The sequence below is a fragment of the Chelon labrosus genome (genome assembly GCF_963514085.1).
Source record: "Chelon labrosus genome assembly, chromosome: 14".
NCBI lineage: Eukaryota > Metazoa > Chordata > Actinopteri > Mugiliformes > Mugilidae > Chelon > Chelon labrosus.
In genome coordinates, this window is record NC_140347.1 from 24953505 (window position 1) to 24967459 (window position 13955).

General features: G+C 42.4%; 1 protein-coding gene across 1 annotated transcript; it reads right to left on the reverse strand.

Moving 5' to 3' along the window:
* Nucleotides 1-4518: 4518 nt before the first annotated feature.
* Nucleotides 4519-12501, reverse strand: LOC311499333 (E3 ubiquitin-protein ligase pellino homolog 2). The gene is made up of 7 exons (XM_084560285.1): nt 12291-12501; nt 8087-8216; nt 7607-7708; nt 7000-7197; nt 6363-6548; nt 6060-6265; nt 4519-5902 (listed from the first exon to the last, which is right to left on the reverse strand). The coding sequence occupies exons 1-7, from the start codon at nt 12368-12370 to the stop codon at nt 5518-5520; spliced, it is 1287 nt and encodes a 428-aa protein (XP_084416411.1). The 5' UTR covers nt 12371-12501; the 3' UTR covers nt 4519-5517.
* Nucleotides 12502-13955: the final 1454 nt, after the last annotated feature.

The window sequence follows — 13955 nt, forward strand, 5'->3', positions numbered from 1 at the left end:
AGGCATTGTACTACCTCATGTGGCAATAGATACTACAAATAGTGGTATGCGCACAATATGTATTATTGGGGGCGGGGGGTGAAGTCAAGTAGCATCTTCAGCAGGTATTCCATGACTGGCACGAAGAAAAACACTCTGACAAGTGAGGTGAGCTCTATGTGTCATATTCCCATCCACCACCATCCAGGGCAGGCCTCCCCCTTCCAGGCTGTGACGCGTGACGACAGCATCCATGGTGGCAGAGCAGGAGACCGCTTGGTGAGACACAAGACAGTCTGGATTACCAATCCACTGCCACAACATCACCTCCCTAACAGGATAACACAGCATAATAAACTCCATAAAATAATCAAACTTATTACAACTCCTAACCCCTGTTTAATACATTCTGCTCGGCTTACGTGTGCTGGCATCCACTGCTAGATGAGCCGCAAAAGAGAATAGTCTTATAAGACTAGAGAACGGCAGCAGATTGTGATGCCTTAATATTGGCTTTAATTGGATTTGTAAATTATGTGGCTAAATTAACACTTTCTGTGGCTCGGTGACTTAGTGAAATGTGTAGAAGGAAAGAAAAAAAGAGGTGAAAGTCTTAAAGTTAATTAATCGTCTGTGGCCCCGGCTTAATTAAAGTTTCCCAGTGTTTGTAGTTAACGGCTGGATTGATGGAACAATAGCATGAACACTGCCTGCTACCTCGAGAGCAGAGAGCCGAGTCCGCAGAGAGTTAAGATTTCAGAGCCTTTGATTAACACGCACACACACAATCACCAACTCAGACGGCTTCACGTTCTCCTCGTGCATATACGTTGACACACCACACTTTTGTGCACGCGCGGAGAGATGCGTGAAAATACGCACACACAAAAGTCCCCTTCAAACTAGTCACAGATACCATTACTCCCATTGAGGGATTCACATTAATTAGCTGGGATCAAAACCTATAAATCCCTCCGCTGAGAATTCAGCTGTATTCTGAAACCCTACCTCCATCATCTGTGCTACATCATCCAACACACACATACAGAACATGGTCACAGCTCCCTGTTTGAAGGCCCTGGTTAAAAATTAGCTTTAGGGCACCCTTTTAACGTTCCTCTTTCTCTTTCTCATACCTTACTTTGACTATGGGTTGAGGGGAGGGGCCTCTGTGGATCATCCCACAGATACTTGATCAGTTTGGGATCTAGTGAATTTGGAGGCCAGGTCAACACCTTGTGCTGTTCTTCGTGTTTTTTTGAGTTGTTCCTAAAGCGTTTTTGTGTGTGTGTCTGTCAGGCTGCATCCTGCTGGGGATGGCTGCTGCCATCAAGGAGTGTCATAGCTATGGGGTGAGGGTGCCTGGTCTGGTCTAGGTGGGTGCTTCATGTCTAAGTAACATCCACATGAATGACAGGTCCAGAAGTTTCCCAGCAGAACATTGAATTGTCACAAGATGGTCAATGTTATTTACTTCTCCTGCCAGTGGTTTTAATGTTGTGGGTGATCAGTGCATGCATCCATTATGTTGCACTCAAAATCCTTGTCACATCAGGTCTCACATGTTTTGCATTTTCTCCATGTACGACATGTTGGATGCATTGAAGTGAGAAAGTCAGAAGCTAATTATTATATTAGGAAAGTCTACCAGAATGAACTCTGTTTAATTTATCTTTCAGAGTTTCAGCAGGCTTGTGGTTTTCTCTTTCCTCCTGCTCTGAAAGACTTTAAATGCAGTGTGTCACTGAGATACCATGAAATAAATTTGTGAAAGCAAAAAAAAGACCCATGTTCCTCATGGTTTAATGTCTGTACAAACTTGTGAATAACATCGCTCCCAGCAGGAGTCTTTCATGAGAAATCCTCAGTTCTTTGCTAAATCTTGTAAATTGCTCTTTGAATTGGAGCGTTGTGTAATTTTGCGGACATTTTTGGTTTCTTATCACATTTGCGTGGAGGTGTACCGTACATCACTGCCAAAACTGCTCATTAAAACAGATGATTATTTTAAAGAGGTGATGCAACTCACTAGCAACCTCACCATAATGTGCACGACTGTGTGAGCAGGAGAGCTGGTAGAGAGCGCCCTCTGCTGGAACCAGCACATCACAATACTGTCACAACCACTTCATTCACTTCACAGTATTTTACTGTTCTAGTTTCTGCGTGGAATAAAGACACAAACCACATGGTTTTTAACTGGTTTATTGACATGTGTATAGCGATTGTCTGTGCACCGGACAAATACAGAAGAATATGTTATAAAATAATACAAAATAGCTGTACATAACACCGATAGATTTAAAGGAATGCATTGTTAACCGTGAGGTTGTTACGCTGTATAATACATGTCAGCTACTCGCGCGCCTATAATAAGGCGAGCTCATGAGTCGAGGAGGTTGAGGTTTCTCCATCTGGAATGAATGTCATCTGAATAAACTGTGTATGATAATAAAAAATGTTACCGGTGGTGTTAAATAACCTGACATTAAAATATCCTCCTAAAATCTAAAACGAAAAGATTCAAATCAGGAATAACTTGAGCTGAAACAAGTATCTAAGGTCATAAACTAGAAGCCAATGAGGGTGCTGCAACGGTTCTCCATCCACATGCCAATTGTGTTACATGTTTGTAGTACTGTGTATATATACACAGTACATACTGGATATATATACTGGATTTGGCACGATGTATAAAGGGCAGCGGATGTTTTCTTTGCCTCTTGGTGCCGGTTTCATCTTTTTATAAAGACCCGTATGTGACTGACCTGTAGTGATCTACCAGACTACATGCCCTCAGTAGTTCAGATATTAGAAGTTAATGCTCTCACATTTAATGCAACCTTTTTTGTTTTGCAATTCTTAAACTTTTTCAATCAACACATTTTCTTTTTTTTTTTGTAACATGGCTTCCCCCAGGCCCCACCAGCTGAGTCTGAAATCACGAATCCTGAGCTACAGTAATTGTCAACACTACACCACTTATCCACCGCACTACAAATGTCATATTTTAGACTTTAAATGGAAAACATCACATTCTGAAAACAGTACGCCGACTTTCATTCGCTTTAAATGTTCCATGATGCGTCTACATACAAAATGTAAACAGGTGTTGACGTGATCCTTCTGCAGCGTTCACTGGTTTGGTGGGAAATATTAGCATAGCAGTACAAGAGGTCTCATTCACAAAGATTTATCAAGTATGAGGATTTTTTTAGGCTTTTTTCTTTCTCTTCGCAAAACAAAATGCTGCAGGTTCAACAACTGAGGAGCTCGGAAGACAACTTCGTCTGCGACAAACGTTCTCAGCATGAATAACAAGTTGGCAATCCACCGTGCAAAGTTTTTAAGTATGTGTGTAGTGTACATACCGTTATGTGTATGTTCAGCACATGCAAGCTAGACACAATTTCCGTGTGAGAGTGTATTAATCAGTTATGTCTTCCATACTTGAGGCTATTACTGAAATGACCAGACTTTTTTTTTTTTTTTTTTTGAGCTAGTTCACCAAGCTACACCGTAATATTCAGTTACAAAAATAGTATCACAATATAGACCATTCAATATGAGCACCAGGGAAGGCTAAATATAGCCCGAGTATTTGGCTACATTCATTGTCTGGGCAATGTTTTTTTTACGGTAGCAGTGTGTAAGTGTGTGTTTGTTGGACACAGTGTTGGCAATGTTTTCTCACTCACAAGCTCTCCTACATCTACCACACGATTATATTTGGAAACATACAGAACTTGCTTACACTGAGTAACAACAGATAACTAAAACCAGTTAGAAAAATAGCTTCTTTTTTTTTTTTTAAAACACTGAACATCTAAAATGATTCTTCCCACTTCCCCAAAATAAACTCCTCCCCCTTTCCTAACAAAATAGTTTTCTTCAAAATAAACAAACAAACAAAAAGGTTTTAGTTTGAGGTTATACAAGGTCAAACCTACTGACACGCCGTCACACTAACATAGACCCTGTTTAGCATAATTCGGTAACCAGAAGTGTGTTCAAATTAGTAAGAGAGGCAATGCAACAAGTCGTTTTTAGGACAATACCAACCGCTGTGCTGTTCTGTGGCTAAAACAACCACTCCTGGAGATTATCACACGTCTGGATTGAGTGTTTAAATGTATATTTAATATACATTTAAAGGTATTATGAGTATTTAGTCACTGATTCAGCTGCTAGTCTTTAAAGTTTAGTGCTTTGGTTACTCCATACATACTTTGATCACTCATATAAAACCCCATTTGGAAATAAAAGAAATCATGGAATTGAACACGCCTCTGGTTGAGCCCTTAACCTGGAAGCCATTTCAGCCATGTTTGAAGGGACTACTGACCTAACACTTGGCTAAACATAGCACAACATCTAGCTTATCAGTGAGATTATTGCTTCAGAGAGTTGTGAAGTTGAGTTTACCCAGTTTCATTCCCAGGCTTTGTTTATCCTCGCTCTGCTTCATAATTAGGATAAGATCAAGTGGATGTAGCGTTCACTCTGGTGCTTAAGAGGTAATGGGGGGGGGGGGGGGGGGGGGGCTTGTTTAAGGGCAGGGTCTGTGCATAGATTTCATACTAAAAGGATATGTGTAGACAAAAGATGAGAATTGCATATACTGAAAAAAGCCTGATTTTAAAAACAAAGTCCCCTTCATGGCTCGCTAGGAATTTAAAATGCTGCACGGAAGCTCAAGCCTCTCATCTTGTAACCTCCCACATTTATCATAAGTAGTTAATACAGCCCACTGAGCTTACAGCTATAAATATAAATCAGCAAGCAGCTGAGGAAGCAAGCCAGAACGCAAATCTAGAAAGGGGCTTTTTTATCGCAGGAGCTGAGGGCAGAAGTGTTATCTTGTTGTGTGAATAAAAAAAATTAGGTGGCAACATTTTTAAGGAGTTTAGGTGGTTAGATTTGTGGCCAAGTGCACGAGGTGATGTTCCACCCTGTACAGAACACTGACAATTAATGCGAACTGAGAAACAAGGCCATTTCCTTCTTATGTGCAAAAAGCTACATGCCATTTCTTAACATGCACTGTGTCTGATACTGACATGTAAAGTGTTTTGGCCGGATAAAGTATAATATTACTGGTGCCATTTTATTTAATAGTGTTGTGAACATACATGTTTAAGAAAAGGTCAAGTAGCATTATTTAAGCTCCCGTGCACGTGTAATGTTATTTTTGAGAACTCTATTTAATTGAAGGCTCTGTAATTATTAAAAGTAGCTGGATTTATGGTTGGCTAGAATTAAAACCATCTCACTCACATGACAGTACTTATTATTCTGTCATGTTTCTTTCACCTATCCTGCTGATCCTATACCAATCAACAAGCACTGAAGGATAAACAAGGGGAAGGATTCTTAAGCACTGAGCTACATTCAGTGACACAATGTTGCAAACACACACGCTTTACCTTACGCACGTATTCCAAATGAATCACCTTTCCACACTGATCAACGTTTGCAACATGAATGAAGCTCAGGTAGATTGGTGTTGCCGTAATAGTGGTTGCTGAGGAGTGCCGGCTAGTCGATTGGGCCCTGGAAGATGAGCCGCGTCCACCCGGGGGAGCTGAGGCCAGCGGAGCAGAAGGGGCAGACAGGTCTGAAGGCGTGTGTCCCGTGAGGCAGAGGGGTCTCAGCCCAGTATCTGGCTGTCCTCTCTGAGCAGACGTGGCCGCATGGCACAAAACCGTGAGTAGGAGCTCCGGCATCAACGTACACGGCGGGCTCACAGCCCAGCCACAGGGGCACATAGGGACCCACGCTCCTGCACAGGGGACATTCTCTGCGGGTTGTGGAGCCCTCCCCTTCTGCCGGTACCTCCTCTCCCTCAGATCTCTGACCCCAGTCGTGGCGTCCGTGGACATGGCCGCAGGTGAGGTAGACCCAAGGCTGACGCTCTTCAAGGCTGAAGTAACACATCCAGAAAGTTGAATTTAAGTGCACATGCATGAAACAGTAAAGACAACAGTGAAGGATTTGCTTACTCCTAACAATGAGACTAAATGAATATCCTGATGGAAATAATTAGTATTTTTGAAAGACCAATTCATTGTGGCCCTCACCTGTGGCTGCGTGGAAGGCTGGGGAAGGCCAGTGTGCTGAGGCCTACAGGGCACTGGGGTCGGGACGCATTAAGCTCCTGACGAAGTGCCTCCAGGTGACGCAGTGTGGGAGCGCGCATGAGCCCCTCACCTGTGCGCCACAGCAAGGTGGCACCACATAGGTCGACCAGGGAACCGTCACGCAGTGCGCTGCTCTCTCCCTCTGCCTGAAGGTAACATCCAGATACAATAAAAGTAGACCTAACAAGCTGGATGAAGACAGAAAGCAACATGGACGCTGTGGAAAAACCACCAGCAACTCACCAGTTTGCCTCGACTGGGTCCAGAGCGTGTCTCCCGCAGAGCATAAACATCTCCACAGACAGAGATCTCCCTCCACAAACCCTGCTTGGGGTCTTCTGGGAAACCCTCCGGGTGCATCACTAGCACCCCGTTGGTGGTGAGGCCATCCATGTGCCCATCAGGATTTTTCCATTTGGTTGCTTTCTCCTGAGGCAGCATAGACATGAAAGCATGTATTGCTGAATTAATAAAGGAATTCATATATTTTTTTAATTAATTGTGTCATATATATGCATAACTATGCTCAGCCTGCATGGGCTTACACGACAATATCGACTCAGACAAGCCAAGACCAGACTTGATATTTCAAAACAACAGAGAAAGTCCAAAAATAAACTACTTAAGCTTTATTCACAATCAAATCTGACACAGAAGTCATAAGATTACTGCAAAGAATACTAATACAAGAAAAATATGAGAGAAAATAAGAAATCAATTATTCCATTTTGCCTTCTTCTTCTGGATTTTGAGATGAAGTTAGCGTTATACACGTCAGAATTAAACAACCAGTCCAGTTTATGGTCATCTTTGCATTGACATATTCCAGGATGTTGTCATTTCATGGAAATTGAATTCCCTGGACGATCAATGTACTCACCCCTAGGAAGATATTTTTGGAGGAGTCAAAGCCTGCAGCATAGATGCGAGCCGTGTAGGGTGGGTTGCGCTCACACACCACTCTGCAGGCAAATCGGGAGATAGTGCTGGGAGCGATGGAGGGGTCCTCTCCCTCCTTTCCCCCTCCGGAGGTGTCTGTCACCACAAAGTCAATAGGACTTTCTGTGGAGCGTCCGATCTGCAGGAGACGGCACAGGAATGACGACTCATATATTCCCTGCCACTTCTGGATATGATTTATTTAAACCAACGTGAATTTAAGTTCAAATTTAAACAGTATTTATAGGCTGGCTTTATGCCTTTGAAACATAACTGGAGTGAGCAAGACTGTTGATAATTTGTTGCAAATCTGTCACACTATTATAAGTCCAGAATCCTGTATATAAAAATAGATTTGGAAATATTACGCACAAGCCTTTATTTTTAATACAAAATGGTCACAGTTCTGAACTAAAATAATCCTAGTGTGGAAATTACTTTGATGGTATTACGCAACAGTATATTTTTGGAGAAACTTGCATTCCTTTCCTGACATCTCTTAAGGAGGATTCATAAAAGGGATGACTTTGTTTTCTCTCTTTCCTTACCTGGAACATGTCTGTGTTGTTGTCATGGCAGTACTCCACCACCACTGTCTGGTTGCGGGACAGTGTAAAAGAGATGCTGTGCTGCCCCCTGCTGTGGACGGCCTGCAACAACACCAGCAGCAACAAGCTGCGTTAATGCACTCATTTTCTGGAATAGTCTTTCATGTTCTCCACCGCATGTATTACTAAAGCATGTTGATGCTCAAAAGAGAATAACAACAACTGACATTTATAAACATAAAATAAAACTTTTCTTAAAGTAATGCTGTATGTGATGGCAGCATTTGAAAATAACCTGACAGTTTTAATATCAACATTATCTTAATTTTAATAACTGCAACCATAGGTACAAAGACACACCAAAATGGACAGAGCACATACACCATCCTCATGATTAGTCATCCTTCCCCTGGCATACTTATGAACAGGAAGCAAAGTAATGTTACATAATGATAAAACACACAGCGCACAAACGGGTACCTTGCTGTCCTGTGGTGTGTTGAGGATGTGCACAGCACTGGGTTTGACACCGTTGGCCTTGGCCCTACGGTACAGAGCAAAGCGGCTCTTTCTGCGCCCACGATCTCCACTTGGAAGCGAGCCATTGTACCTGAAAAATGACAAACAAAAACAAGCGCGGGAACAAACTGTGAGTACGGAAACAAAGCGATAAGTAATTGAACAAGAGTATGACTCAGATGTGCACACGTTTATTCCAGTTTATTTGGCATTACTGACCGATCACTATGGTGTTTAAAAAACAGACATCATTTAAAATGCCACTGGTGCTGCCAAGAAGGAAATAATTTGAGTGCAAGCAGAATTGATTATGTGCATCTTTACAGGTATAACACTCCATATTCCTTTGAAACAAATTAAAGCAGCACATTCGGGACACTCATGATTCATATTAAACTGCTGAACTTGAATGAAAGGGACAACTAGCCCTTGATCTAAATCACTTGACTTGCACTTGAGGGGCACATTCACTGAAGAGAAGCTCAGCTTTTTGTTAACAATATAAAGAGTTTTCAGCAGGACAGAATTATTTTGATAAACCCAGCGCACGATTACATTAACCTTAAAGCCTTGAGGACGTGCTCCATTAAGGATTTTGAATACTAACTCTGAAGCAATTGAGGCAGATATGAACATTCAGATTGAGTCTTCCTCAGCGTGGTAAATAATGTATTCCAGACCTTGACTGTTTTATTATTCAATATCAACCTTTTCTGAAAAGATGATCTCATATCAGTCTGGCTCTTTTCTCTTGCCGGCACTGTGTTTTTTATGCATCACTTTCACAGTCTGAGTTCACACTGAAGGCAGTCTGCTGATTTTAGACTTTTTACTAATCAGCAGGACATGGTCTTTATTACGATCTTATCGAAACCACTAAGAGGAAAGCCAGCAGACAGGACGACTATAACAATATAGACAATAAGTCTTTACAGGCCTTCATGGCATCTGGTTTGGATCTCTTCTGACCTGTCACTCAGTGGCCTGAAAGCTAAAAGGACAACTGTCTGCTCTGACAGTGTCAGTAATGTCAGTCTGGGTCCATAACTGTTAAGTCAACAAGCAGCAAAAGGAAAACAGTCAGTGGAGCTTTTGGCTGAAGATTGAAGAAATTCATCAAATAAAAGCAACATTATGCAAGTATTTTATCTTAAAATAACAACGTCGAACTCATGGTACACTGGCTTCTAAATGAGACAATGCTGCTTCTTTTCGTTTCACTAGGGTAAGTTGGGTTGATCGAGTACAATCGCCGGCAAGAAGTGGTTTACACCGTAATGTCACACATCAACTATGGGTTTTCAGCTAGGTACAACACACAGCTAGTGTGGTATTCTCTGTATAGAAATAAAGTCCGAGGGGAAGAGACCGAAGAGATTGATTACAGAAGATGGTGAAAACTGAAAAAGAGACAGACACCAAGCACAAGACCAAAAAAGCGTAAATCTGAGATTGGCTTTTAGTCTTTGGCAATAGGTCGGCAAACATAAAAGGGTGCAAAAGAGACACCTTGCTGTTGGGACGCTAGGTAAAATTAGCTGGCTTGCAATAATTTTGAATCTGTACATATGGTATAAATTCATAATGCACAATAGGCCTTTTAATTAAACATTTTCAAATAGAAATTTTGCTAGATTTTCAATATTCAATGTAATTACCACTTGGGTAGACCTCTTTCACGTGGACGTAATTCTGTCCTACATGCCTGAAAACTGCAGGTGCAAATTCTTTATAACCTGACCAAACCCTAACAGAAAAACATGTTTATGTACAGTATAATTACATATATTGTATTGTACAAACCGCATTTACCATTTTTCCTGTTCTATTTAGGATCTTTACGGTAGTGTGTAAAATTAATCTCAAATGTGACTTCTGCAATGTTAATATGGAAATGAAAACTAGGAAAAACACTTTTGCCAGTCTAATACAATAAATATAATAAAAACAGAAACCCAGTCTGTTAAAAGCATTTAAGTCCCGAGTTCTAGAGAAAGCAAAGAAAATGTTATATTTTATTATTCCTCTTTCTGAGATGACAGATAATTTAGTTTTTTACATCAGTAAACTGGTTTTCCTGGTTAAATCTGTGAGTGTGTCTAAAGGAAAGTTTGTTGACATAATGTATTTTTAATGAGGTGAACTTCCAAGAATCTCGACACGAAGATTGAGGCAATAGGCCAGTGGAAGACCAGCACTGAAAGTTACAACTATGGGCATTTGGGGTCTGCATCACGCATGTGCACACATCATAAATATGAAATATGCACTCCTTCTGCCCCCCAACAGAGGGTTTATTTTCGTTTAGGGCAAGTCACCAAGGAGGCTGGCCGCTGTAAAAGTCAGCACTCAGCAAAACACTGGAAGGCTGGTAGAGAAGGGACCGGGTGTGAAACGGAGAAATGCGACAGAGGCCGTGTTAAGATGGGTTATCTGTGGGTTGGAAATGTGTGGGGGAAAATGCATAGAGGAGGGTGTTTACATAGTGATGATTGGGAAGTTGGTTATGAGCGAGTCGAGCTGCACCGGGCCGCTGGACAGGACAGCGGCGTACATGGTGTCCGGGCTAACTAAGGTAATGAGCAATGGCAGGCAGCCACTGCAAAGATCACATGGCCTGCAGTGGAGCAGGCATCGACCACACGGGGCATATGATCATCAAGGCTGACAGATGCAAAGTCAAACCACACTTACACGAAGCAGGCCAGCAAAGTAAGAAATCTGACAGGAAGCAGTATAAAGAACAGCCTGTTCTTACACTGGTTCTTACTTCCTCTATGTCGGGGGACAGCTGAGCTGGTCACGGGGCATAATAAACCCAAAGATGGGATTGTTTGTCATTTTTAAACAAACTCTCACATAAAGAAGAATAGAAGCAATAATGGCATAGTGGAAGTTTTAATGGAAGTTTTTAACTATGACATCAACTGTTTGCAGATATCACTGAGACCTTTTTCAAAACCACAGATACCCATAACAGCCTTGAGGGCAGTACTCTGATGAGACAAGATCAAACCCAACCTCAATCACTACACTTTTACAGTGAATGCATTTTCAGTAATCGATGAGGCACATTAAGCGTTGCGGTCGACACCGCAGAGCGCGCTTGTGTTTGAGCTGCATGTCCAAAAGGCCTCAAAACAGGCATTCAGTTCTCACTTCCTTGTCCTGATCTATGGGAGCAAAGGGCCGCTGTGTTCAAACGGTCAGATGACGAGGTCTCATCAGTATTCTGATGCGGGCGGCCTCCTACAGCCTCCTCACTCCATGTTCAGCCAGAGGGGAAGAGATAGGCCATTAGGTCAGTTATCTTTGGCTTACACAGGAAGCTCTGCAGCGCAAGAGGGAGGCCTGTGTGCGCCTGGATATGATTGTGTATAGATGTGTGTGCGTTGTGGCATTTCTGGTCCCTGCAGAGCTGTGCTCAGTGTGGAGCTGAAGGGCTGGAAATGCTGTGGAAGCTGGTGGCTGTCATCAGCACATCCTGCCTACTGTGTGTGCTGGTGATGTAGAGGGGCTTTTCTCCTCCTCCTCATCCTCCTCTTCCTCTTCCTCCCTCCCTGGCAGAGATGGTCAGCTGGCTTTTATTAATTAGTAATAACAGCCGAAAGAAAGACCGTGACTCAGTAACATGACGGGATGCATGCATCTCTCATACAATGATATTCTCCCCAGTCCCACTTTTAGCAATCACGGATCCAGCACAGTATGACATCATTGGGATTTTCAGCCTGAGCAATCCAGCGCAGCTTACCCCCACTACAACCATTGATGAAAACGCGGCTACATTCGTAGTAGCCTTCTGTACTATGGCTAAAGCACATTTTGCACCTTTTACACCTAAACGCACCACATATGGTACAGAAACAATACAGTACCATAGTTTAAGAAAACATGAACCATGAACTTACTTTGGTACATTACTACACATCCATACTTGAGGAGAAAACGACGACAAACGTATAATAAACGGGAAATAAGCTAAGCTAGTATGAATTTACTACCAGAATATATTTTATAAAAGCAATGGATTTAGCCTGAACTCTCACATCATCTGATGGTTTATTGTGCTGATGAATCCGCTACGTTAATTTGCCGCTGGTGCGTTTCTCGACCCCATACAATTATTTTTTACTATCGTACAAGGTTTTTATAAGAGACTTACCCCAAAATGACCAATTCGCCGTATTTTACCGGGTCTTTAACGGGCACATCATCATCTCCGTCTTTTTTCGGTGAATTCATCAGACTGGACTGCTCCAGAAGAAGAAAAAAAGACGCGTCCAATGGCAATAGTGGGGAGCTAAAACAATGCTAACACACTCGAAACTGTAGGGAAGTGGTCTGGTTTGAGGTCTATCAAAGTTTGGCCACACTTGGGCAAAGTTTTCCCAGACTTCCGGACGTTTGTTTTATTGTTTTAATCCCGTGAAGGAGCATCTTTTCGCGGCTTTAAAGCCGGTGTGTAGCTAGTTTGTAACGCGACAAATCTGTTCAGATGCATAGGATACAACAACGGCTAACGGCACGGAGTGGGGCATACCATACTTTGTAGGGAGGGGTGTATAATTCTAAGCATATGTCGAAATAGTTGTTAAAATGACCTTTACAAGGTAGAGTGCTACCTTGTCCGATTTCAAAGTTTTATAAACGCATTGCTAGTGATTAGAAGAAAGCTAAATTATATTCAGAATCAGAAATGTAAATGCGGTTAAGGTTGAACCCTCCCGTGGAAGAACAAATGGGGGAATCCTCGATGAGACGCTGGCTCCCACTGACAGAATAAAATGAGCCATTTCGAAATGCACAGGAAGTCCCCGCATCCCTTGGCACGTCGAGGCGTCCCGGTGTATTTATAGTAGACCAACCCTCTATTAGATTTTTTTTTATTTTAATTTTTGCACCGACATCATGTAGTGTTGATCTTACGGTTCATTATGGAGTCTGACGTAATGAGGTACTTCGGGGGGTGTGGTGGTTTAGCTAAGATGTGGGTCACCATTGCGCCCCAGACAACACCTCCTTACCTTCCTCTCTGCATTTTCATGTGGGAGTTGGGAGACAGATACAGGCCGACCGGAGCCCACGCTTCATGCATCTCTCTCTCTCTCGCTCTCTCTCTCTCTCTCTCTCTCTCTTTCCCACACAGTGTAGTAAAGTAAGGCTTAATGCTGTGACCACATGAGGGCAGTGCATTTGCAAAATACTTTCCATTCTTCTGAAGTTAGTCAAGTCTACATATTTGGACAAATTTGCATGTATAAATAAGACTTCTGCCTGTGATTATGGTCCATCAACAACTTTTATTTACTAATTTGATCAACATAAACGACTAAAATGTGGCAAAGGCTAAAGCCCACAGATTATGTCAGATTCTTGTCCCACTTTCTTTGGCCGCTGTTCATTGTTATTTTATGAGACAGAAAGCAAACCCCTTGCTGCAGGCTTTTTCGGGCCTGAATGTGTCAGTAACAGAGTCTGTGCAGTCTCCAGAGCGGCATGTCTACCTTCATCTGGAACAGTGGCCTTATCCGTGTTCTGGCTGGCTGGTGTAACATGTAGCAGCTCGCTTAAGGCACAGAGGCGCCGTTCAGTACTCTGGATGACTCTGTGGTGTGCGGTGATGTCGGCCCTCGTTATCAGATGAGTTGGAGAACATTTGCACATTTGTCTGTGCAAATTTACACATGTTAACCTGAGTGGTAGCAATTTCAAAATGTCCCAGCCCTGGTTTGCACATTGAAATAAAGAGCTGCAACTTCTGGGAGAGACTTCTGATGACACCATAAGAAATGGTGACTCATGAATGACTTTAAAACAAACCAAACAA